Source organism: Rattus norvegicus, chromosome 2 (assembly GCF_021556685.1).
Source record: "Rattus norvegicus strain SHRSP/BbbUtx chromosome 2, alternate assembly SHRSP_T2T, whole genome shotgun sequence".
Taxonomy (NCBI): Eukaryota; Metazoa; Chordata; class Mammalia; order Rodentia; family Muridae; genus Rattus; species Rattus norvegicus.
Window position 1 is genome coordinate 210950797 of NC_141535.1, and position 27760 is coordinate 210978556.

Sequence of the window (27760 nt, forward strand, 5' to 3'; positions counted from 1 at the left end):
AGATGATTCAGTGGACATAGGGCCTTCTGCTAACTCTAATGACTCAAGTTTGATTCCCAGGACTCAGGCGATGGAAAAAAAGACTCTAGCGAGTTATCCTCTGACCTTCACACATGTAGCATAGTGTGTACCCATTTACACACTTAAACACACAGAATACATACACAAGATGTGATTTCAAATTTCTGTAAGTTACACTGAGCATAACTATATGTGCTTGAAGCCTCAGTGCTAGGGGGAGTAGAGATAGGAAGATTGTTGGAGCTCCTGAGGTACCAGCCTAGCTCTGGGTTCAGTGAAAGACCTTGTCTGTAGGGAATAGAGAAAGAGAGTGATAGAGATTCAGTGGACTCTCAACTTGATTCTGAACCCTTAAATGAGCACACACACACACACACACACACACACACACACACATGCACGCACACACACACAAATACACATATAGTATACACTCATACATACAAAAAAATAATAATGAAAAAGTAACACCTAGACTAATAGCATATAAAAAGTACTCAAAATGATAACCTTAAAAACAAATCTGATCATAACTTTCTTATGTTTAAATAAATAAATAAGCCAAATCTTAATTTAGAATTTTTCTTTAATTTTTAATTTTAGCAATAAATAAATGTGGAAATCTCACTTTCTTGGGAGCATGATAAATGGCTTTCAGGGTCCATGAACTTGTTAGTAAATCTGAGGCATCCATACGTGTCAGAACAAAGTGTATCTCCCCCGTGAAGTAAACTTCACTGGAAATACTTTTCATGTCTCATTTGTTTGTTTGGATTTATCTGGAGTTCCATCTCCAGTAGCAGGTGCGAGTCTGTGGCAAAAGAAGTCGAACGGAAGCGTAGGGAAGACCCTTAATGGGAGGCACAAGTGCCGACAACACTAAGGATCTATATCTCAAAAACAAATTAACACGGCACACTGCCAGGACATACAGACAGAGATCAATGAAAAGATGTTCTCACAAATAGAATATTGAGAGGCAGGCAGTCGTACACCCGTGCCCTCAGGACCTTTCCAGAACAAAGCATGTTTCAGGACCGCAAAGGTTGCTGGGCATTCTTCCTTCTGTCCCTTCCTTTCTTGTTGTCTTCCCTTGCTCCTTCTCTTCCCTCACCCCCTGTCTGTCTCCTTCCCACTCCCCTCTCTGCCACATCCCCTTTTCTTTCTGTCCCTTAATATAGGACGTCTTTCAGGTATCGTAAGAACCTTCCAAGATGCACCTACTGATACCACAATGGGAAGGAAATTGCCTATAGCTTATCTATCCCAATAATAAGAGGGAAACAAAAATCTCTGAAATACCCTGTGTGCGTGTGAGTGATGGTGTGTGAGTGACTGTGAGTATGTGTGGGTGTGTGCGTATATGTGTGTTCAAATACATGGAAATGTGTGTGTCTTCATGAGTGTGCACTTGTGCACTAGAATCTCAAGCTGTCTGGGGGAGGAAATGTTTGAAGATTTAAGTGCTATGATATTTGCAATACATTATATTTATATAATATACGCAAAGATACATTTATCTATATACAAATATATATCATGGATAGATAGATCTAGATAGATATACAAAGAGTTGAGTGGGTTCCAGTAGCTACTGCTGTTCCAATATACATATCTCGTGTTGCATATCCAAGGATCCAGGGTATGCTGACGGGGCTCAGGGAGGTGAGAGGGTGGAAGAACATGCTTCGTGCACTGTTCATTTTTCTTTAAATTTTCATTTATGCTACAAGGGGGATTAATATCTGTCTCAGATCTGTTCATTATAAGCTCTCATATCCTTTCCTGTCTTTTGAAGAAATATTATGTAATTTAAAACTTTCACTGGGATACTTTTTTTTTTTTACCAGCACAACACATCTCTGCCCCCTGCTCGCACGTTGCTGCTGAATGGAGGGCTACAGATGCAGCCACCGAGCATAAGAGAATCTGGAAATCCACAGAGTCTCCGGGAATAAATAGGCATGGTGTCAGGGACAATCGTTCTGACAGTGACAGACGTGTCTCTGGTCTGGCTTATTGGTCCATTTTAATGTTTTTTTTTCCAAACCGGTGTTCTTGTGAAATGATTTCTTAAACCACATCCAATTAGCTAGAAATAGGGAAAAAAAGAAAAAACTCCATTGGATAAATTGATAAGTCACACTTTTCTAAAAATCCAAATTGCCTTTTGATTGGTTTCTCTGGTAATTGCTTCTGGATAATCAGCAGCTTTCAGCACTTTCTTTTCCCCTCTTGTCAAACACAAAACAAAACTACAGAAATGAAAGCAACCATTACAAGCAGTTTCAGGTTTTTTTTTTTTTTTTCAAAGCCGGTTATAATTAAAGGGTTTGCAGTTGCTATTATTTTGCTCGGGTTATTACCAACATGATCAATTCTGTGGTCTTCACAAAGGCCCCTACCCTTACATCAGAATAAATAATCACACGTGGTATTTACAAGTGACATGCCCTCAGGTGGGGGAAAGTTCATGAATCAAAGGAAAGTAAGTCCGCAGTGTACCCAGCATGCAATGCACGCGGTCCCTGTCTCATCCAACATTTCCTTGAACACATCCGTCCTTGGAGCATTGTCTCCCCCCCCTCCCCGTTTTTTTAACCCACTCTATAATCAGCCCACATCAAAATTTGCCTTAATTACAGAAGATAATTATAGAAATCATTTTTCTGGTTGCACACAACCTTCACATTTTCTAACCTACGAGCTTTGTCATTTTTGAAAAAAAAAAAAAAAGACTCCCTTGATGGTACTTTTAGTCAGTGAATCCAGATGCTGGGTATGGTCTCTCCCCATAGAAAGATGAGTCACGTTCTGTATGGGATTAAGGTATACATTGCTCTCATTCTAGAGGACATCTATAAATGGTAAATATTGGTTTTGTTTTTCCAAGGAATGTGGTATGAGCAAGGGAGAGGAAAACGGTTAAAAGCCTTGACAGAATGTCAGCCATGAAGGGATGGTGCCCTCGGCTCCTGAGTTAAGTTCTACACTTTATGACGGTGATAGGTGATGAGCGAGCCTAAGGGATGGGACGCAAGAAAAGGGTTTGTGATTTCCAGGGTAAAGTGCTAATCTGTACCTCAGAACCTGCTGCATCCGCCCCCTAACATTTACTCTAAAATGCTTTCAGCTTTTCAGTCCTCCCTCCAAAATTAGTAGGGGGTTAAAGTAGAACCCATTGGGAGGTTACATTTATTTAATATTCAGCCCTTTCTTGGATGAAATATTGCAGTCTATCCTCATAGGTATTTGTCAAACCATTAGAGTAATGGTTTATAGCTATTAAATGAAATTGCAGTTCTGTTTGTAAGTTCCATTTACACAGGATAAGCAAAGTGCCTTCATTTAGATTTAAAATACCTGAAATCTTCGAGCAGCACATGAAGATTATGTAGACTGTTAACTAATTCGTGACCGTGGTGTGGATGGATGACACACGCAAATATGCACCCGTTGTCTATGCATCTGCAAAGCCATCCAGTACCAAGATCATACTGCGCCATTTGTTTCTTGAGGATTAAACAATCTGATACAATCGGTCTTTTATATGGGGTGCTGGGAGGTAACAGCTTACATCCCTGTTTTTAAAGAATCAAATGAAACGATGCTTTTAACCATTGTTTCCAGCACTGGGATATTTGATACAGTTCCTTCTGATAATAAATGGAGCGTCACACTCACAGCGAAAACAAAGCTTTCCTCTGGAACTTTCCACGTGCCTTTCCTCGCCGCACTTCGCTTCAGAGGCAATTTATAAAGATGCTGCTAGTACAAAGAAGCCAAGATAAATTAAGTCTTCAGAACGTCACCCTTCCTGCTAGGTGATGAGTTTGGCTGCTTTTAATAAAAGAGACGCTCTTGTATTCAAATGACTAATTACAAAAGCTCCCATTTTTAGTCCTAAGGGAGCCCCAGTTTGTGTCTCTCCCTACCGAGGAGTTAATGCATACTAATTGCTACAGTAGTTTACGCATCGATTTCAGTGGATTCTTACTAGGCAGCTCCTTCTATTGACTCTTGGAGGCATACATGGATACATACGTGCATATATATAATATATGCACATATAGGCCACACATAGAGATTTTATGCTTAAAGATATTATGGTTTTTGTGTGGCATGAGATACCTTGAGTGGAGGCCCCTAACCAGATAGACCTTCATATGGATTAGCTGAGGTGCTCTCTTCAAGATTGTGTGTACCATAGGTGCATGGCTTAGCAACCAGGGAAGAACTGGATTCCAGGTATCTTGGCCACTCCCTTGGATGGAGCTCACTCCATAGTAATTCAAGACACCTCTAATCCATCCTGGTGGACATACAAGTGCTCCGATCCTGTCCTGTGGGAAGTGTAATTGACTGATACCCTCGGCAACTTCCCCCTTTGAATCCACCATCATGTACACATTTGAATCACACCTCCCCTAGATGCTGGTCAGTATATTAGGGTTCTAACCCAAGCCCTCCCCACCTCCTCCCTTCCCCTCTGCCTTTCGCCCTTCCCTCCTCCCTTCCTCTCCTCCTCTCAGGAATCAGAACATCCTTGAGAGCTGATGTCTTTCACAGCCCTCCCTTTTATTCTTCCTTTGTCCTTCACAAACATTTCTACTTCATCTTGAGCACATCTAATTCTGTCTTGAGGTTTCCTTCTTGGAAGATTAAACACAACAAATAAAATTTTAGCCTTTTAGCAAAACATTACACTTTTATTTCTCATGCCCATGCACAGTACCATGAAGGAGGTGTTTTCTGTATGCTCTTGATTTCACAGACAAGGCAAATGAAGGCTTGGAAAGGATACGTAATGTCCCCACCAACCCATCATCGCAGGGATGGACTGAAGCATAGCTGGGGTTTCGCCACAGTTCTTTTCCAACCATAATTGTGACTTCTTTGGCCATCCTAACCTTGTTCTATTTGCCACCTTGACAGGACAGACAGAAAAGCCATCAGCTGAGGGGAACATTTTTCTTAGACAAGAAATTCAAATATTTCCTTTTACTGCAGAAAGATCTCCTAAATGTTCTACTTAATAACCTCAGCATAAAGCACTTTTTATTATTCATATTTTCAGGTAAAAATTCTGTAGTAACTCAGAACTCACAGTCAGATACACAACTAACAGCAGAAACTAAATGTTTCGTTTGACGGCAATTATCATCTGGGAAATGATCATTATGGTCCAGAAGAAAAGATACTTAAGGGATGACTGCACAGTCTTTCCGGGCACACTACCCCTCCATAGCTATCCGCTATTGGCAAAGGCTAGAAGGTTGCCTAACTGTAGTGAGCCGTATTGGATTTGGGCCTAGCCGCTTTGTGACTGCATAGCTCAAGGTGGCTACTTGACTCTGGGCTGCATGGCCACAGAGGTTTAACCTTGAAATGACTGCCATACGGACATGAGATTGTTGAACTAAAGCCTCTCCCAGGAAGACCCTGGGAGCAATGACAGGATGTTTCAGCCTGAGCAATACACCGGATGTCCCTGAGCAGATTCCTGAGAAGGCTTCAACCTTTTCAAAGAACATGTCCCCGGAAGACTGTTGCCTCTTTGTTATAGGAGGATATCTTGCAGTGTAGTGATTCACCTTATATCCTTGGGCATTTCCCAAACTCCCCCACCCTAAGCTTCAGTTCCCGCTTCTATTCCTGCCTCAGAGCTTTAAATGCTGAACATTTCTCTCAATAAACGAGACCTTGACAACAGAATCTTGCTTGGTCTCCTTCTTCTCTCGCCCCCCATTTAGGCCCAAGGGTAGTGCCCCTTCGGGACCCTGAATAACTGGGTCCCCGCTGGTGGGGACAACTAACCAAAGGCTGGTTTATTCCCCATAATAAAATACAAAAATGACACACATACTTGGACTAGCTTCTGGTTTGAGACCCTTGTGAGTTTGTGAGAAGACTGAAGCCCCCATAGCCTTAGAGATAAAGAAATATATTCTGGGAGTTTGGGGCACGTCTAGAAAACTTTTCTGTCTGGAAGCAGATGAGGACATAGGAGCTGCAGAAACAATTGCAGTCACCATCTATTGAAATCATGTATGCCAAACGCTGAATTGAGTACTTTGCTTACATTAGCATGCAATAAAGCTCTTAGAAACTCTCTCAACAGTTCCACAAGGTCGGGGTTCTTATTGTCATCCCAATGTCAAAATGAATGAAACTGAGGCTTAGACATTTTAAACAACTTCTTCAAGGTCAACTAACTAGTAGGGCATAAAATAAAACTCAGAACAAGGACTTCCTGTTGCCAGGGCTCAAGGTTATTCACTAGGAAATATTTCAGCTAGATTTTGATTGTCACGCATTCACCTCTGCTTAAGCAATGTATTTCTAACAATCTGTTCTCAAGAAGACCATGTGGTATTTTAATAACATCAAGCAAAATGAGTTCAGGATCATATAAAATAGAATCTTTCCAAATGAATTCTCTTGTGCATAGCAAAGACTCCCAATACTTAAAGGCACAACAATTCCAACAAAAGTATATTTTAATACAAAGTTTTGATACAGCTTGTCGTGGTTTAAATAAGAACATACCCCAGAGGCTCATATATTTTAACACTTGGTCCCCAGTTGGTTGAGCTATTTAGGAAGAATTCAGAGATGTTAGCTTGTTGGCAAAGGTGCATCACTGGAGGCAAGCTTTGAGTGGCCATTTCCTGTTCTTTTTGCATTCTGGTTACTTTTGGAGATATGAGCTATCAGTTATCCCTGTCCCCATCCCTTTGCTAAACCTAACTCTCATGGACCCTAACCCTCTGAAACCATGAGTGCAAAAGTAATTGTTGTCTCAGAGGCTTATTGCTGAAAAAACTCACCCTTTCTTGTTGTTTCTGAACTTTGGCTGGCTAATTCAGCTCGGCTCTTCTGGCTCAAGTTCTTCTCTAAGCTGACTAATTCAAACTGGCTTCTCTCAGCTTCTCACTAAATTGTTCTGCTTGGAAAAACTACCTCTGAATTCCATGAACTAAACTGCACTGACTACACTCACTGAACAGACTGAATGGAACTGCACTCAATTGAACTCCACAGCATGGCCTGAGCTCAACTGAACTGCACTCACTGAACAGCCCTTCATCTCCAACCTGTCTCTGTAAAACTGTCCTAGTAAAACTGTTCTCTATCTATCTATCTATCTATCTATCTATCTATCTATCTATCTACCAATCTCTGCATTGCTTTTAACTAACCTCTCTTTCCAGTCTGTTATCCTAAGAGTTTGGTGTATCCTATCTCTGACTCATTCTGTGAAATCTTTCCCTGATTTATCATTTTGTCTGAACCTCAATTAAATATCTCTTTCAAACATGGCTGCTTCCTTCTACAAACTAACCTTACAAAGGAAATGTCTGTATTCCAGACAGAGGGATTAATGGTGTATCTTTTTTTTTTTCGGGAGCTGAGGACCGAACCCAGGGCCTTGCGCTTGCTAGGCATGCACTCTACCACTGAGCTAAATCCCCAACCCCAATGGTGTATCTTTCCAGATGGATCACACAGGTCTTGAAGTTTTTTAGACATGGAGTAGCAACAAGCTGCATTAAAATTCCTCTACATTGAGCCCAATTAGATGATTTCATTTATAAACTGCCTAGGTCAGATATTTTATCACAGCAATAGAAACCCTAACTAATACACAGCTTAATAAAATTAGCTTTTGTGGTTGATCTTGGGCTTTTCATGTTTAACATACTTTGGAATGATTTGGAGGGCTTACTAAGGTGCAAGTAGGCTACTGGCTCCCAGATCTAGATTTTCCTTTGCTGAAGGAAGAGAGATAAAATTCTAACAAGTTCTTAGGTCAGGCTGAACCTGCTGGACCACAGAAAACTTAAAAACACTAATGATGCAGAACCCTCCATTCTCTTCGCACCTACATTTCACTTTCCAACGATGACAAAAGAGCTCAAGATCCTTAAGTAATGAGATAAAACACCAGTTAATGGAATAAAAAAAGTCAGTTTAGACCACAGGCTGCAGTGAAGTTGCAACCCTTGGTCTGTTGATTATCAATGCTATAGACTCCATCTAAGCACATATGTCAGAGAACGTGGTGAATAGAGTTGTATTATACAGTAAATGAGCCTAGGGGAAAGAATGGTCTGCCCTTCTATTAACGTTTCTTAGAAAACTTAAACCGTTGAGAATAAGAAAGGTGCATCTGGGAAGCAACTGCAACACAGAATTTTCTCTGCATGAAGACAATAACAGTCAGGTCCCCAGCTCACTCTGCTCTACTCTCCTTAACACTGTCTGTTAAGATGTTCTCTGGACAGTTCATCTTCAGGGTACCTGTCTGCTTTCAATAATTAACTTGCTAAGTGCCATACACTGTTTGCAGTTCCACCTTGCATATAGCCCCCTGTCTCAGCTTCCCACCTTAGGCAGCTGCACGCAGTCAAGGAAGAAGGTCTGGATGATGTCTCTGTTTGCCCAGGGAGAGTTCATGACTTCATGAAGGCTGTGGGTAGATATGCTATAAGAAACCAAGCTGACCTTGGAGTCGTGTCACACACGATTGTTCTCGAACTGGCAGATGTTGGACAATTTCTCTTCTCCACACTCAGCTGGAACATTAAGTATGGGCACTGTCTGTCCTGTGGATTCCTGCTCTCAGCATTGCCTTGGCTTCTGCATTTGAAGAGAACACAGCACAGCAGACTCTGACTTAAGTCTCTTCAGGGTTTATAAGACGTTAAGGCACACAGCTACTTTTAAACAAATGACTTCGCATTCCTACTATTTATCCCCTATCTGGTCACTAACTGGGACACCCTTTCTCTGCTGCCACAGGCTACTTTAATATCCATCTATAGGAATTTCTCTGCTTTTGACTTGAAATCAGATATACCAGGATCCTAGATCTCAGGAACCATTAATAAAGACTTCTAAGTCTTTGAATCTTTTCTGTGTTTTTCTTTAGACTTAAATACAAAAGGCATTTAAGCACTATCACATGGCCACACAAATCAAACTTATCTGCTAGGCTTTGAAGAAAGATCTTCCTCCGCTATGGTGACAGCATTGCCTTTAACTTTTGGTCAAAAAAGGTATCTAGACGTACCTCACCAATGACTGGGGTGGGAGTGTGGAACATTGTTGTAGTTGGAATCTTTTTAGACAAAGACACAAGATGATAGTTCTGAGTGTATTCCTGAGGTACCAGTACCAGCCTTAAATACCAGGTAGGTGAGAAAACATATCTCTATCCTTAGAATAGTTACTACACTCACAACAGATTCTACTTTTACAATCTAATAAACCTTCAAAATGTGGCTCACAAGAAACCTTAACAAATAATGTTTTCCTTGTGTTACAAAGGCATGGTGGGTATGAAGTAGATAAAAATATAGTTTTTAGCTGACCAGACGTATATGCTCACCCCTCTGGCCTTACAAAAAAAAATCTCAGCAAAGTTAGAAAATAAGTATGAAAATACATTTACATTTAATAAACAGCTCTAGAAAGGCAAGGGATATGTGGGTTAAAGAAAATGAAGATACCAGAAAACCAGGATGGTGAGGAATTTGTACTTTAAAAGGAGAGGAGCAAACCAAGTGGGAATAGTCTCCCAACAAAAACTGCATAGAAGGAGAAGGAACTGGAGAGTTGACCAGCAACTTGTAGATATTCAAATTTCACATGGCAGAACAGTGCTGCTGTTTGAATATGGCTTGACACCAAACTCACACTGGATCTTGGTCCCATAGTGGTATTCTGAGGTAGAGTCTTGGGATATGATTAAAATTAAAATCATTGAAGTAGTACTCCAATTCTTGAAAGCTTCAAAGGAAGAAGGAAAAAATCTCTCTCTCTCTCTCTCTCTCTCTCTCTCTCTCTCTCTCTCTCTCTCTCTGTCTCACACACACACACACACACACACACAGGCATGAACAATGTAAAGCTCTATGCTACTTTACAACTCTGACATTAAGATTATCATCAAAGAACCCCTACACCTTGTACCTCCATAAACTGGAGCCAAAAGGAGCTCTCCTCAAAACTTACATCAGGTTGGTGAGATGGTTGTGTGGGTAACGGCACTGGCTGTGAGGCCCGATCTGAATTACGTCACCGGAACACTCGTAGAAGGAGAGAACCAACTCCGGCAAGTTGGCCTCTCTGACTTCTGTCAGTTGTAGGTGCACTGTGGTGTGCATGTTCACACCCATACCCACACGGCAAACAAATGTTAAAAAAAATCAATAAGTAAACAAATAAAAATCCCCTATCTGACTTGGGTCTGTGGTACAGTAATCTTATCATCATCCCTAAAGAGGCTGATATGAAAGGTAATTGCATTTTCGTCCAAGCAAAGACAGAACCGTCTGTCTGACCGTAACTTCACCTACCCTCAGTGCCCATGTGGTTTTCTAAAATGACGCCTGACACCGAAGACTTTTGACTGGAAACCAACAGTTTAGTTGCAGCAACCATTTACATTATGATTCATGACACTAGCAAAATTACAGCTATGAAGTGGCAATGAAAATAATGTATGGGTGGGGTCAGCACAACACGAGGAATTATATTAAATGGTCGCAGCATTAGGAAGATTGAGAACTGGTGATCTAAAGGATCTCTCAGTTTATATCTATTCAAAAACATGCCTCGACATGTTCTGATTATTTCCTCCCTTGTTTTACTGTAAGCTCTAAAACTTTACCCAGGTCTATTTCTATTTCCAAACCACACTTAACCACACTTGTGTGGGCGTGTGTGCATGCACACATGCAAATGTTCATCTTCCCCATACTCTCCAAGAATCACCTGTCATTCAAAGCCTTGTGAGCATCTCAGACTATTCCTCCTTCCTCTGGTCTCTGACAGCATTGTGTATCCTTCTCAACTAACAGTACTTGGTTTTGTATTGTATTTCCTTATATGTATACATTCTCTTTAGGATCTAGGTTTCTTTTATGGATTAGCTATTAACTGTTGTACTAACGACAACCGATACGATACCCAAGTTACTAAGCACAACTCCCGTGAGGTGAAGGCATGACTCCCTAGAATCAGGAGTAAGTAAGTAAGTGTGCAGAGGATAGGTTATGCCCTGTCCACTTGATAGGAGTGTAAATCACGAGCAAGTAATGAACATAAGTTGAAAAAAAAAAAAGTAAGATGCCTCAGGTTGATCTTCAGTGCATGGAAAAGTTATTTCAATATTTTAGTCCAAGTAGGAGCTCAGTAATACAGTTTCTCATAGAAATATTTTAAAAATTAATTAGAAGGGAGAAAAGGCTGAAGTTTAAAAGGTTAGAGAGACATAAAGGGCAGAACTGGGCCCCTAAAAAAGATGTGGAAGAAGTCCCTTAAGGTGGTTAATAAACTCTGATCATCACGGGACTCTGCCCACAAACGCCATGGGATATAGGCACCTTTCTGCCAGTTTCACCTGGGATCTCTGGAGTGTCTATACCAGCACCTAGAGGCTTTCAAATATCACAGCAGCTTTTAAAAGAGTCATAAACAGTCGATAACCAGGAGCTCTTCTTGTTCTCAGAGCACTGTGGTTTCCAGGGACTGCTCTTGATTCCCTATCCTGAATGACATTTATTGGGAACTCCCAATAAACAAAAGTGTTTTCCTCCAACAGTGCAAAAAATAGCACATTGGTTTTCTCGAAAGATAATTATCTACCTATTGCTAGTCTGTAGCATTTGATTCATTATTCTCTACCTAATTCCTAGACATTAGTATTTGAAAAATACCTCTGGCTTATATGATTATTAAAAATTCATAGGTGTCAATAAATGTCTGTTGAATGAAGGATTCATTAATATATTTTAATGATGTTGCATGATCACAAATTTCAGTTGAAAATATTCTGGAGAATTCACACTATTCATTTCTTGGTATAATTTATAAACAAACTGTCTAACCACTAAGTGATTGCCGCCAGTCATAAACAACAATGTGTGTGTGTGTGTGTGTGTGTGTGTGTGTGTGTGTGTTTTAGTACTCAAAAGGCACTTATCTCACTCTATACCCAAGTGAATTAGCAAGATCAGAAGTATCCTGTTCAGAGACTCTGACATGACTAAAAATAGATATTAAGTGACATCAGGAGCAAAATAATTCAACCACCTTTATCATTTTCCTAAGTTAGAAAACACAGTACGCATTAGCCTACAAATACTCCTACACTGAAACCTTCCATTTTCAAACTCCAAGGGCTAGAATTTCTAGCTATTTGGCTATTCTAATTAGTGAAAACTAACAAAGCCCACCCCATCATCAGAGCAGCAGTTCTCAAAGAATAAAATATTGCTAAAAATAAATCAGACGTCAGAGTAATACTTTACAATACCTTCAGCTTGGCCTGTTGTTGAAATTACTGAAAAACAATACTAGATATCAACCCCATTATATCTGTACAAAAAGATGCACTGTATCTTATTAACTCTTAATCCGTCCAAGTTGGACATCTCCCCACCTTGAGTCTGAACAGCCAACGTGAAGTGGGAGCCATGAGAGAACATATTTCGGGCATGAGATAAATGAAATCAAGGGAGAGTTTTGAACATTACAGTTCAATATCTCGTGTTTGGCAGACACAAGTGATGTTAGAAGATGTGACAAATCTCTAACAACCTTCACAATAAAGTAGTATAGCACGTGTATTCAGCAGGCTTCCCAGGGTCAGGAGATTGCTAAAGTCGACCCTGGTTGGGCCCGAGTGTTTCTAATCTTATTTTCTTGGTATTCTCTACCTGATACTCCCTTTCTACTTCCATGATTGGCTTTTATCTTCTTGACTCTGCTCTTACTGGGTGGTAAACAAATCCCCCGCTGAGAGGCAAACAAACCTCCAGGCTAGGTGGCCTGCTGGGAGTTGAGTTGACACAGTTATAAGAAGTCTAACTCTTGAAGAGATGAGGAACCTTTAAAGCGAGAGCAAAGCATGGGGGCTTTTTCTTCAGTTTCACCATCTGTACTCAAGATGGCTGCAAAGACGTCAATAAGAAAGATAGCTACAGGCAACGAAACAGGGAGGAGAGCTAAACAAAGCCATGATCTTCAAAAAGAAAAACCTTTTCTTTGAAAACAATAACAAGGCCCCAAGTCAAATATTATTTCATGCCACCACCACAGTCTCTAGTACTGTAATAATACTTTGCCATGTAGCTAGGATAGTTTGAGGCCTACAAAATTGTTTTGAATCTACTATTTGATTTGATGACCACAATCCACCTCTACAACTGTCTGCTCCCCTGCTGAAATCACAGTCCCACAGCGAAATCCTACTCGCCACCATCTTGTTTGGGTGCGTGCAATATAAATTCCTCCCTCTATTGGACTATCCAAATCTTGTTGCGTATTTAAGATCAAACTCAAAATACAACTTTCTCTGAGAAGCCTTCCCTAGTGAATCATCGTGAGAAATCTAACCTTCCTCTACAGACTAAAACAATCAATATCCAGGTTGTTATTTGATAAAACAAACAAACAAACAAAAAAAAAAAACAACTAACTCTAAGTCTTCTAAGATTTGTTCTATTATAGTTTTTAAACCACCCAGAGTTTTCCCATGAAATATTAGCACCTTGGCTATAAGGTAATGAAAAAAGGAATGAGAATATTTAAGTATATAGCTTTGAATAAACTGGGCCTAATGGATTGGATTGTGGTTGGTGAGGGTCATAGTCTGAATGTAATTGATGGATTGACCTTTGGCTAATGTAGCTATGTGAGCTTTAGAAGACGGAGCCTAGCTGAAGAAAGGTCAGGGTAGGTAAGCCTTTGAGGGTTATACCTGGTCCCTGAGGCCTTTAGTTCCCTCTGCTTCCTGTCAGCTGTGGCAGTGAGTGGCTTTTGTGCTATGGTGTTCTAACTCATCATGGCCCAAAAAGCTATGAATTGAACCCCCCAACAAGCCAAAACACAAGACTGTCCTTCTCAATTGTCTAGGGTAGGTTGTTTAATTACGCCTATGAAAATCCTCACACAACCAACTATAATTGGTTCCTGGGATCCATCAGTGGGCAACTAGAAACTCTCCCCACAGTGAAAAGCCCAGTGTTGGCAGGACAGGAAATGAAGTTGGCTGTGGCAATCAATGTCTGTGGGATGGAGGAATCAGAATGTAGAGTCTGTACAATCCTGGCTCACACCTGTCACTGTTTTAAAGGTAGAGACCCTGTTCTGTTAATAGAATTTACTTCAATGGATTAAATAAACAATAGGAAAGTTAGGGGGAAAGAATCAACCAGTGATTGAAGGTTACCAATAAATAATAGAAAATTCTAGCATGAAACTTTTGGAAAACAGAACCAAGTAGACAGGGGAAAGAAGTACTGGAAGTCAATGCCTGTGAGAACACCACAGGTCTAATCAATGCCTGTGAGAACACCACAGGTCTAATCAATGCCTGTGAGAACACCACAGGTCTAATCAATGCCTGTGAGAACACCACAGGTCTATTCTGAGACCAGGTTTCCATACAGGTGTTTCCCCATGGGAAAAAGAATGCAGTGATCCAAGAGCCAAGTGAATGACAGAGGGAAGTCTCCAGGACTGCTTGCCTTACTTTATGGAGTAGTATGATCCAGGAAATCAAATCTGTGTTTTTATTAATTGGAATTCACAGCAGAAAGAACAGAATATAGCAAAGAGCTCATAATATTTATTCAACTAGACCTCCCCATCTGTGTGTGTGTGTGTGTGTGTGTGTGTGTGTGTGTGTGTAAGCCAGAGGATATGGCTCTCTCTATTACTCTCTACTTTATTCCCTTAAGATGTCTCCCTGAAAGCTTGTAGCATTTCCAATTATCATCCTGTAAGCCCCAATAATCCTGGGTCCTCCTCACCCTGCAAGTGCTGGGGTTATGGCCATGCTTGACTTTTACATGGCTGCTGGGAATCCAAACTCGGGTTCTCTTCCTTCCTGTCCTCAAGAACAAGGCATTTTATTGTGTTCAGTGGCAAAGTCTTACATGGTCCAGCCTCAGTACTCATACACTATCACTTTTACTTTTTCATGATACTATCTATCACAAAAGCCAATGCTGATATACTGTGAGGGGAACCACACAAGGACATCAACACCAGAAGAAGAAAATCGATGAAACCTGTCTTAGAGAGTGGCTAATACAAGTGGTACATAGGCTAATAAATCAAGTATATCATGTTTTAGCATGTCATGATTTTCTGGAATACTGTATAAAAGGTGATGCCAGTTATATCCTTGAATAATCAATCCAGAATATTTTAGGCACATAAATGTATGTGTGGCTTCTATATGTGTATATAGGCATGTTCACATATGTGTAGGTGTAGAAGATGCTTATGCACATGCTTACTAGTGTGTATATGAAGACCAGAATATGACATCAGATCTTTTATTCCATCTGTGGTAGAGTCTGTCACTTGAACCCAGAGTTTGCTGATCCAGCTGCTCTCTCAGGCCAGCTTGTCTTTGGAATTTTTCTTTCCACCTTTTGAGCCCCGGGATGGTGGGAGACCTCTATACTTGCCCAGCTATGGTACAGGTGCTAAAGGTCTTCACCCTTGCATGGAAATTGCCTTACCCACTGAACCATCTGCCCAGCCCCCTCAGTCATAATTATTTTAAAAGACATTTAGGAAGGAGTTGTACAAACATACTTTCATCTTAAAATATCATGGAACTTGCCAGCCTTTTTATGTCAGCATCAAGAACTTCATAAACAATTATGAATCAACAATTTATTACAAAGTCCCCAAATCAGAGCAATACAACATTCTATAGTGTGTGTGTGTGTGTGTGTGTGTGTGTGTGTGTGTGTCCATATCGGAATTCAAAAAACCAATTCCTGTATTCCATACCCACTAATTACTTTAAACATGTTGAAATTTAAGCAAAATATTGCATTAACAACACACATGGGATGAGATGGGTTGAAAAATGTAATCTTTAGTAGGACCACAGCAAACCAGAATCACAAGGGTTAAAAATATTTTGCATTCAATTGCTAGTTCACTTCTTGCCCTCTGATAACCAGGAACAAAATTGCTTTTCTGTTGCATAAAGTATCTTTCAAATTCAATTGCTTATCACCTCATTCATTCAAGTAAGAGAGACCTCAGATTTACAGGAACCAGAGCCCATAATACAAATATGGTATATTAACCATACAGCAGACATCTTCTGAAAAAATAACCAAAACACAGTCTATTGATTTTAACCTTCTGTATCAAGGTATTCTCCAATGGTCTCAACTGGATGCTAGCTATGAGAAATTCCAATTATTTGAATTTCTATATATAGGATAAGCATTTAGTTATCAACACACACCATAAAACATATTTTCATCTGTTATTAAAGCACTATTACTGTGTGGAATTGAATGCGTTTCTACTGTGGACTCAACTGCCGCAAAGCCAGCAAGGCAGCCTTTTCTATAGGAGATTCCCTTCATAGCGCTGTCTTCTGTGCACTGTCCTGTAAAAACCTTTGAATTTGCTTTTGGGTAAATAATATAAAACTCGATGGAAATAGTTTCGACATCTCTTCCTTCACTCTCCCACAACTCCTTCTCTATGTAATTATTCATTGCTCTGCTTCTCATTAGCCGATCAAGTGCTATAGATTGTTTCTCAACAGTAACCACCGAGCCGGTGCCTGCCTGTGAGCTCACACAAACACACCAGGTCAGGGTGATCGCTTACAGGACCCTGAGCTCAGTTAATTTTAGTAAAATATCAAACAGAGAGCCTGAGATGTACCCGACTTCTTATCGCACTGATTCCAATTTTGATTAAAGCAAGTTTGCAGACGAGAGAACGGAGCCAAATGAAATGTGTTCCCATGATGGCCTGGGTGTTAGTGATACCAGCCTTTGCCAGTCATCTCCTAAAGAGCGTCGCTGCTCTTCATGGTTCACAGACTAGCAGAATTGGAGCAGGATCGAGAAGAGAGATGGCTGAGACAGCCAGAAGGAGAAAGAGGGACTGGTTTTTATCAGGAAGGAAAAATAATCTAATTCAGTATCCACTTCCTTCGACAACTAAGTAGATGATTTCCAAGACTCAGTGGGTTTCTCTTGTGCTTCTAAACTACTTGGGGGGGGAGGGCGGGGAAGCAGTATGTTAGTGGGAAGGGTGGGAGGGAAGAAAGGAAGGGGAATGTCTGTGATTATATTTTCATTTCAAAAAAATGGAAGCATGTTAAAAAACAAAAGAGCAAAGCAAGTTTAGATATGGACCATGTTACTTACAATTTAATATAAAATTTTGTAACACCCACATAATTTATTGCAGATGATAACAGTAGAAACATAAAACAAAAATGTCAGAACGTCAAAAATCATGCACAATCCCAGAAACTACCACCATCAACAATATGTACATATTTGTGAAGTTTCTCATTCAGGTATCATTTGCATGGCTAGAATAAGGGCATATATACCGTTCTATAGTCTATAGTTTTTATTGATTATTAGCATTCCCTCATGATGTGTCATCTAATTTGTAGCTGGAATATAATTCATACAGGGGTGGACTGTAATTTCTCTGAGCATTTTTTAGTATAACTATAACTGTGATGAACAACTTCACATGCTCATGTTGGTTTGTACTTCTAAGTGTGATGTCTGAATGAATTTATGTACTAAGTCTTTTATGATTAATTTTTAATTGTGTGTCTGTCTCTGTGCCTTTGTGGGGGTTCATTAGTTGTGAGTGCAGTGCCTAGGGGATCAGAAGAAATAACCAGATGCTCTGTTGCTGGATTTAAAGGGAGTTCCTTGTGAGGCGCCCAAACTGTGAGTGGTAGGAACTGAACTCGAGTCCTAAACAAGCAGCGCATACTCTTTACTGCAGAACTATCTTTCCAATGACTGGACTAGGAGTTTCTAGCATTAATTTATTACTGCTGCTATACTCTTTGATATAATTATTTCTGAAAGAAATAACTACAAGAAGAAGCACATGGAAGCTCCATAAGTTGAAAATAGACTGTATTCCCTTTTATGCTAAGGTCCTTGGTATCCATACTGTACTTTATAAACGTCTATTGAGTTGACGTATAAAACTCTCAGACATTGAAATGCTCTAGTTTTTACTATAACAGCTCAATGAGCTGACCAATGACCGCAGACACATACACACACCCTTATCAATACATAGAAATTCCACTCCAGGAAGAGACCGCTTCTGTGACCACTCACTGTGTCATACCTGACTCTTCTAGATTTCTATACTCAGTGTAGTTTCACATGTCTGTCTTCTTTCCCTTGCCATGATGGTTGTGGAACTCATCCATCCATAGAATAATACTAAATTCATTTTCATTACAGAGTGGTTCTAGACAAACAACGTAAAATAGGTCTGTCCACTCTCTTGCCGATGAAGAGTTGGCTTATTTTCAGGGTTTGGCTATTGTGAATGGAACTGCTAGGAAGCTGCTGTCAAGCCATTTCAGATTTACCCATTCATTTTCCTTGAGCAAAATTGAACTGTATAATTTGTAAGTCATAGAAGTTACATTTCTCTGTGTTAGAAACCAATCAGGCATATTCTAGGTGGTCTGCCCATTCTCCTCTCCAATGATTCATTTGAACTGCTCTATGTACTCAGCAGTTTCTCAAACTTACATCCCTCTTTGTTAGCCCTTCTAGTGGTATGAGTCAGCATCTAACTACGGCTTTACACTTTTACTTCCCTCAAGACGAATGTGGCAAGCAGGTTTCTTTTGTACTTATTAAAGTGTCTTAGATATCTGAAATTTGACCGAGAACCTTTTACTCTTGAGTAAAAGTCCTCTTATATAGATTCAGACCTGTGTTTAATGTACGTTTATATTTTATCACAATCCCTTATTTTCATTCTCCAATTATGTTCTCATGTGTAATTGTAAGCAGGTGTGTCTAATCCCGAGAACATGCAACAGACTGTTTTTAGAAATTATTCTTGGTAATCCTATTTAAAGCATCTTTTCTATTGAGATGGTTTGAGCAGCCTCCCCAGATTTATATTGGAGCTTAAGCCCCAGTATAATGGTGTTGACAATTGTAGTTCTTAAAAAGTGAGTCACTCTATGATTAAATGGTTCTATGATACAACTTATCAAAGAGAGTCCATGCTTTTTTTTGTTTTGTTTTGTTGTTGTTGTTGTTGCTTTTACTGTTACTGTTGCTGTTGCTGTTGTTGCTGTTGTTTTTGTTGTTTGAGGTGGATTTGCCCTCTCATTTCCTGCCATGTGAGAATGTGACTAAAAGCCTCTCATTAAATAGCATCTGCAAGTGTCACAATCTTGACCTGCTCAGCTTCCAGAACTGTGAGAAACATCTTCCTGTCCTTTGTAAGTCACCAAGGCCTGAGCATCTGCTATAAAAATGTGAAGTCACTCAAACAGCCACGCTATTGCTCTGCTGTATTATACAAGCTTTGAGATTTTAGAGTTCGTATTGAAGTCTAAGACTCATATGGACCTGTTGAGTCTAACATGAGATATACAGACAAGTGATTGCTATCTATCTAGGTTAACATGTGCTCCGGAGCCATAAGTATCTTTCCCCCATGGAATTGTTTAACATCTCCCCTGGAAATCAGTTGTGAGTTAGCATGAGTCTATTTTTGAGTCTCTATTCTATTCCACTGATTAACCAGGAGCAGTGGAGACTTCTTTCAGAGTCTACAATAACTACTTCTCTTCTGGCCCCTGAATCTGCACCAACACTGACTTTCCCATGTACTGACATCCCACACAGCTTCTATCTACCCTAGAAATCCACAATAGTAAAAGCCAGGAGCACCCGACTCACTGAAGTTACTACTGCAATGACATGCCTGAGCCAGCTGCAGGAGTCAGTCCCAAGGTTCCATTTTAGGGTTTCCTCCTCAGGACATGCCTGCTGACACCTGGACATCATGAGCCACAGATTTTTCTGCCAGGGGTCTGCTGGGGAATAATCTTTGGAATAATGGCTCTGGGAAAGGAAGACACAAAGGAGTTGAAAAATGTCTCTGATGTTTTTACAGAAGTCTCAGCTGATTCCCACTCCATGGGTGACTCTGAAACTAGGAATCCACTTGAGGTTTATATGGATTGAGGCAAGAGAAGTGCAGCATCAAAGCCCTGTATCTGCAGTTATTAGATCCTGGGGAGGGCACTGAGACTTGAGGCAAAGTAGCTCACTTTTGCTAAAGCAGTAATGTGAACTAAAGAACTGACTTCCAATTCTACAGAACTGAAGACAATGTATGTAAAACTTACTACCAATATACCACGGCCCCTTGGCAATTAAGAGGCACAGCAGGTGATATAGGGAATGGTGGGTTATGCCCTTGTCTGAGGTTGGTACAGCTAAAGGCAAGCCCAGCAAAAGGAGTAGGTTTCCTCATGGTGGACTTTCAAGAAGTACAAGTGAGAGTAGGGGAGAGACAGATGACAAAGCAGGTGAATGAGAAGAGAAGCCAATGAACATTACTGTGGAATGATGCAACTTTGTTTAGGGATCTCTACTGCTAAATACTAACAGGGCTTGTAGAAATACTGGGAGTAGGGTTACTAGAAGAATCTTTTTTTCCCTAATCTAAGCATGCATCTAAGAAGGTCAACAGAAGACCACATATATACCACCGGTTTCATAACACTGTAATGGAACTGAAATATCCCTATTTCCAGATAATGCCCTAGCCATCCTCACAATGTAATGCAACATAGCATTTATGATGACACTGATGTCAATGAACCCACTGCTCTGCCAGTCACACAACGTAAGTGCACACTGAACATAAGGATAATAGCTACATTGTTGCTCTATATATTTATTATCCTTATTGTTTCAGAGTGTACCCCTACTTACAGATACTTATAGTATTCTATGGCATACCACCAGCAGTGTCAGATATATCATGTGTACCGTGTTCTTTGACAACAAGTTACTGTGATGGTTTCAAGAAAAAGGGCACCTATATTATTTGAATGCTCGGCCATTAGAGAGTAGAGCTACTTGGCAAGGGTTAGGAAAGGTGACCTGGTGTAGCCTTGCTGAAGGAAGTGTGTCACTGAAGGTTAGCCTATGGAGTTTTAAATATTCAAGCCAGGCCCACTATGTCTCTTCTTCCTGAGGCCTGTGGCTCTGTATATAGAAACATCCCCTCCGGCACCATGTCTACCTGTGTGCAGCCATGCTTCCTCCCATGCTGATAATGGACTGAACCTCTGAAACTATAAGCTAGCCCTAATTAAGTGCTTTCTTTTTATAAGATTTTCCATGGTCATGGTGTCTCTTCACAACAATGGGACACTGACTAAGACAGTCACTATGTAGTTACTGGTCTCCCATACAGTTGTGCGAAGAATATTCTATGACGCTCATATGATAAAAAGCAACGAGAGTCAGATTTCTCAGAATGAATTAAAACATGAAATGTGATTGGCTTGATCATGAGCCTCAGTTCCCAGTGCAAATCTTGTAAACTCCTTGGAATTCCTGGTTGATCTTTAATTCTAAAGAAGTGACCCTTAATGGGCTCCTGAATGGGGCCTGCTCACCAGAGGACAGGTCATGATTAGAAACTCAGAACTTCCAGTTTTAGGTCCCATTCTCTAGAAATGGGGGTAAGAAATGGAAATGGAGTTACACAACTCCACTTGCCTCCATGAAAGTCCCCAAACTACAGGGTTCAGGAACTTCTTGTCTAGTAAACAAGAACATAATATGTTAATGTATGACATCGCCTAGAAGACACTAACACATTGTATATCTTTACTTACATTCTCTAAAATAGCCCTTGTAATAAAGCAATAGTAGTAAGCAAACTACCTTGGGATCTTTGAACTGCTCTAGTAAATTATCAAGCCCAAGGACAAAGCTGTGGGAATCTCAGTTCTAAGCCAATTTGAATACAAGCTGTGCATGACCTGGGGCCTTGTAACTTGTAATTGGCATCTAGAAGTGGGTGAAGTCTCAAGGAACTGGGCCTTTAGCCTGTGACATCTGATGCTTTCTCAATGTAGAGAGAATCAGAACTTAGTTAAATTTTAGGGATCCTAGAAAGTGTTATGAATTTGTGTGATGTGGGGGGAAACCACACATCTGCTATTAGAAATGAAGTATTAAGAATGGTATGAGGATCCCAGACCCCAACTCTAGCAGGTAACTCCTACTAAGTTGCAGACCATGCCTGCCAGCAAACCAGGTAGTCTGCCCATAGACACCCTCTCCCGCCCCAATCCCATGCAGGTCCAATCCCTCAGTCTTGTCCCTAGCACTGCAACAGAACACCAGCTACAGCCTCCTCCCCTCCTGCCTACATCTTCTGTGAATGTCATAGAGCATCCCTCCCTAACATCCCTCTCCACATTGGTCACTGTATCCTAGTCCCCAACTCCAGCAAGCATGCCCTGTTCAACCACAGGCCATGCCTGCCAGAAAAATAGATAGGCTGTCTACAGACATCTCTCTCTCTCTCTCTCTCTCTCTCTCTCTCTCTCTCTCTCTCTCTCTCTCTGTGTGTGTGTGTGTGTGTGTGTGTGTGTGTGTGTGTGTGTTCTGTCTGATAACTCTGCAGAGAGAAAATTACAGAGCCAAACTCAGTACCACTACCACTGTGATGGAAAAATATAACTCCCATAGTAGGGGTTAAAGGAGGTGAAAGTTTACAGGATACAAGTCCAGAGCTTGCTGTGCGCTGTTACAATCTCCCGACTCCTCAGGGAGGGCTGAAAGGAACTGGTGAGGATTGGACAGAAATGTAAAACGAACTTCTTAGAAATACATTTCTGAAATCAATCTATACTAATTAGAACTTGTAGCTAAGTAGGAGAACAGAGAAACGCATTCTACTTTTAGGATCGAATCATAAACTACAAATAGTCTGGTTCTAAACTGATAATAGAACCACCAAGGGGTGTGGTTTGACATCTGGGCATTGCCACTGGCTGGTCGCCTTACTCTGGTCTTTGGTTTTCTTCCAGCCTCTGCTTCTGCCACTGAAAAATGAGGGGTCCTCTTGGTGAGCTTGAACTCCTTGCTTTTAACAAGCTCTTCGTGATGATTTGAGACAATTTACAGCTGAGGCCTCTTCCCAGTAGCAGGTAGGAGCCAGCAGTGCGGAAGTGGGGTGAATATTAGCCACTGCGAATAAGAACAAATCAATCTGGGACCTACATTTCACAAACTAACGCAACCCCAATCTTGTTGACACCGATTAATTTCCTTGAATCTCTCCATGACTTATAAAGACTGAAGCTGACTTTCTGCAAACACTCTGATGCCCTCTCAATCCTGAGGATGTCACTTAACAAAAAGTTAGCTGAGTCAAGAATTTCAAACACACCCTTTTAGGGATATCTGCAGTTTGCACAAAGTATTATTTGGCTTTTGTGAGCTGGTCTACCAAAGGGCAATGAAATATCATTCCAGGAACAACACAAATATCAAAGAAGGGAGAGGAAGGCCTCGTTGACTTTTCCTCCTCTCTAGTTGATAAAGAAAAGTGCTATTAGGACTATTCCAAAGCAGAGACCTTTTGAAGGGAGAGATGCTTGTCCAATTGCGATACAAAGTTTACTATTCTGTAGGCAATATGTTTAGACATAAGCTCCTTGAGGCTAGGAATATATATTCTTCTTAAAGAATAGTTTAAATTTTGTTGGTACTTTGCATATAGGAAACTTCAAATAATTTTTGTTAAGTGAATGAATGAGGAATGTGAAGTGAATATCAATGAATGGTTGCTCTCGTACCTTTGAAAATCATATTGCTAAACATATAGTGGGCATAATGTGTGGCCCAAAGATCTCAAGCAAACTATAATGTTGAGAGTGCATCAGTGATCAGACATCAGGAGATATGGGTAATTCAAAGAATGATTGGATACTCACTTAGCGATCACAAAATGCAATGCATAAAGGATTTACTTTATACGCTGTCAGAGCCAAGGTGGATTCAAAGTTGAGAGAGCCAGGTAGTACAATAAACTCCAAGTTAATCTACTAACTAGGGACTCCTGGACCAGTGCATCCAATTTTAGGTTCTGTAGGTGAAAGATAACAAATATGGTTCTTGCTATATCAAATATTCACTATGTAAAATTTAATTAAGAAAAAAATGATTTAGGGGTTGGGGATTTAGTTCAGTGGTAGAGTGCTTGCCTAGGAAGCGCAAGGCCCTGGGTTCGGTCCCCAGCTCCGAAAAAAAGAACCAAAAAAAAAAAAGAAAAAATGATTTAAAATGGACCTATGAATGTAATTAATGATCCTTTTGGTCCCCCAAACTGAACCTGAACTTGGAATTTTATTGTCTAGCTATAGAGTAGCTATAAAGGGTAAACTATGCCAGTTTAGTGTTTCGATCATAAGCTGCTATTTATGTAATGTCTGTAGATAATAAGTATTCTGTCTCTGTTCTTTTTTTTTTATTAACTTGAGTATTTCTTATATACATTTCAAGTGTTATTCCCTTTCCCGGTTTCCGGGCAAACATCCCCCTCCCCCCTCCCCTTCCTTATGGGTGTTCCCCTCCCAACCCTCCCCCCATTGCCGCCCTCCCCCCATAGTCTAGTTCACAAGGGGGTTCAGTCTTAGCAGGACCCAGGGCTTCCCCTTCCACTGGTGCTCTTACTAGGATATTCATTGCTACCTATGAGGTCAGAGTCCAGGGTCAGTCCATGTATAGTCTTTAGGTAGTGGCTTAGTCCCTGGAAGCTCTGGTTGCTTGACATTGTTGTACTTTTGGGGTCTCGAGCCCCTTCAAGCTCTTCCAGTTCTTTCTCTGATTCCTTCAACGGGGGACCTATTCTCAGTTCAGTGCTTTGCTGCTGGCATTCGCCTCTGTATTTGCTGTATTCTGGCTGTGTCTCTCAGGAGCGATCTACATCCGGCTCCTGTCGGTCTGCACTTCTTTGCTTCATCCATCTTGTCTAATTGGGTGGCTGTATATGTATGGGCCACATGTGGGGCAAGCTCTGAATGGGTGTTCATTCAGTCTCTGTTTTAATCTTTGCCTCTCCCTTCCCTGCCAAGGGTATTCTTTTTCCTCATTTAAAGAAGGACTGAAGCATTCACATTTTGATCATCTGTCTTGAGTTTCGTTTGTTCTAGGGATCTAGGGTAATTCAAGCATTTGGGCTAATAGCCACTTATCAATGAGTGCATGCCATGTATGTCTTTCTGTGATTGGGTTAGCTCACTCAGGATGACATTTTCCAGTTCCAACCATTTGCCTACGAATTTCATAAAGTCGTTGTTTTTGATAGCTGAGTAATATTCCATTGTGTAGATGTACCACATTTTCTGTATCCATTCCTCTGTTGAAGGGCATCTGGGTTGTGTCCAGTTTCTGGCTATTATAAATAAGGCTGCGATGAACATAGTGGAGCACGTGTCTCTTTTATATGTTGAGGCATCTTTTGGGTATATGCCCAAGAGAGGTATAGCTGGATCCTCAGGCAGTTCAATGTCCAATTTTCTGAGGAACCTCCAGACTGATTTCCAGAATGGTTTTACCAGTCTGCAATCCCACCAACAATGGAGGAGTGTTCCTCTTTCTCCACATCCTCGCCAGCATCTGCTGTCACCTGAGTTTTTGATCTTAGCCATTCTCACTGGTGTGAGGTGAAATCTCAGGGTTGTTTTGATTTGCATTTCCCTTATGACTAAAGATGTTGAACATTTCTTTAGGTGTTTCTCAGCCATTTGGCATTCCTCAGCTGTGAATTCTTTGTTTAGCTCTGAACCCCATTTTTTAATAGGGTTATTTGTTTCCCTGCGGTCTAATTTCTTGAGTTCTTTGTATATTTTGGATATAAGGCCTCTATCTGTTGTAGGATTGGTAAAGATCTTTTCACAATCTGTTGGTTGCCGTTTTGTCCTAACCACAGTGTCCTTTGCCTTACAGAAGCTTTGCAGTTTTATGAGATCCCATTTGTCGATTCTTGATCTTAGAGCATAAGCCATTGGTGTTTTGTTCAGGAAATTTTTTCCAGTGCCCATGTGTTCCAGATGCTTTCCTAGTTTTTCTTCTATTAGTTTGAGTGTGTCTGGTTTGATGTGGAGGTCCTTGATCCACTTGGACTTAAGCTTTGTACAGGGTGATAAGCATGGATCGATCTGCATTCTTCTACATGTTGCCCTCCAGTTGAACCAGCACCATTTGCTGAAAATGCTATCTTTTTTCCATTGGATGGTTTTGGCTCCTTTGTCAAAAATCAAGTGACCATAGGTGTGTGGGTTCATTTCTGGGTCTTCAATTCTATTCCATTGGTCTATCTGTCTGTCTCTGTACCAATACCATGCAGTTTTTATCACTATTGCTCTGTAATACTGCGTAAGTTCAGGGATAGTGATTCCCCCTGAAGTCCGTTTATTGTTGAGGATAGCTTTAGCTATCCTGGGTTTTTTGTTATTCCAGATGAATTTGCAAATTGTTCTGTCTAACTCTTTGAAGAATTGGATTGGTATTTTGATGGGGATTGCATTGAATCTGTAGATTGCTTTTGGTAAAATGGCCATTTTTACTATATTAATCCTGCCAATCCATGAGCATGGGAGATCTTTCCATCTTCTGAGGTCTTCTTCAATTTCTTTCCTCAGTGTCTTGAAGTTCTTATTGTACAGATCTTTTACATGCTTTGTTAAAGTCACACCGAGGTACTTTATATTATTTGGGTCTATTATGAAGGGTGTCGTTTCCCTAATTTCTTTCTCGGCTTGTTTCTCTTTTGTATAGAGGAAGGCAACTGATTTATTTGAATTAATTTTATACCCAGCCACTTTGCTGAAGTTGTTTATCAGCTTTAGTAGTTCTCTGGTGGAACTTTTGGGATCACTTAAATATACTATCATATCATCTTCAAATAGTGATATTTTGACCTCTTCTTTTCCGATCTGTATCCCCTTGATCTCCTTTTGTTGTCTGATTGCTCTGGCTAGAACTTCAAGAACTATATTGAATAAGTAGGGAGAGAGTGGGCAGCCTTGTCTAGTCCCTGATTTTAGTGGGATTGCTTCAAGTTTCTCTCCATTTAGTTTAATGTTAGCAACTGGTTTGCTGTATATGGCTTTTACTATGTTTAGGTATGGGCCTTGAATTCCTATTCTTTCCAGGACTTTTATCATGAAGGGGTGTTGAATTTTGTCAAATGCGTTCTCAGCATCTAATGAAATGATCATGTGGTTCTGTTCTTTCAGTTTGTTTATATAATGGATCACCTTGATGGTTTTCCGTATATTAAACCATCCCTGCATGCCTGGGATGAAGCCTACTTGATCATGGTGGATGATTGTTTTGATGTGCTCTTGGATTCAGTTTGCCAGAATTTTATTGAGTATTTTTGCGTCGATATTCATAAGGGAAATTGGTCTGAAGTTCTCTTTCTTTGTTGTGTCTTTGTGTGGTTTAGGTATAAGAGTAATTGTGGCTTCGTAGAAGGAATTTGGTAGGGCTCCATCTGTTTCAATTTTGTGGAATAGTTTGGATAATATTGGTATGAGGTCTTCTATGAAGGTTTGATAGAATTCTGCACTAAACCCGTCTGGACCTGGGCTCTTTTTGGTTGGGAGACCTTTAATGACTGCTTCTATTTCTTTAGGAGTTATGGGGTTGTTTAACTGGTTTATCTGTTCCTGATTTAACTTCGATACCTGGTATCAGTCTAGGAAATTGTCCATTTCCTGAAGATTTTCAAGTTTTGTTGAATATAGGTTTTTATAGTAAGATCTGATGATTTTTTGAATTTCCTCTGAATCTGTAGTTATGTCTCCCTTTTCATTTCTGATTTTGTTAATTTGGAC

At 40.4% G+C, this 27760-nt stretch overlaps 1 protein-coding gene across 3 annotated transcripts in view; it reads right to left on the bottom strand.

Moving 5' to 3' along the window:
• Positions 1 to 589: 589 nt before the first annotated feature.
• LOC102553943 (uncharacterized) overlaps positions 590 to 27760 on the bottom strand; it is a 174592-nt gene continuing 147421 nt past the window's right edge. The window contains exons 8-11 of one of the 3 annotated variants that reach the window (XM_087637868.1): positions 8413 to 8664; positions 3706 to 3786; positions 3385 to 3602; positions 590 to 2113 (exon numbers count right to left, since the gene is read on the bottom strand). In XM_087637868.1, coding sequence (XP_087493994.1) covers positions 2110 to 2113; positions 3385 to 3602; positions 3706 to 3786; positions 8413 to 8481 — 372 coding nt within the window. In that variant the 5' untranslated portion in view covers positions 8482 to 8664 and the 3' untranslated portion in view covers positions 590 to 2109. Of the gene's footprint in view, positions 2114 to 3384; positions 3603 to 3705; positions 3787 to 4706; positions 8665 to 27760 lie in introns of those variants that run through there. The other 2 variants (XR_015672499.1, XR_015672493.1) reach the window with 2 other exon arrangements.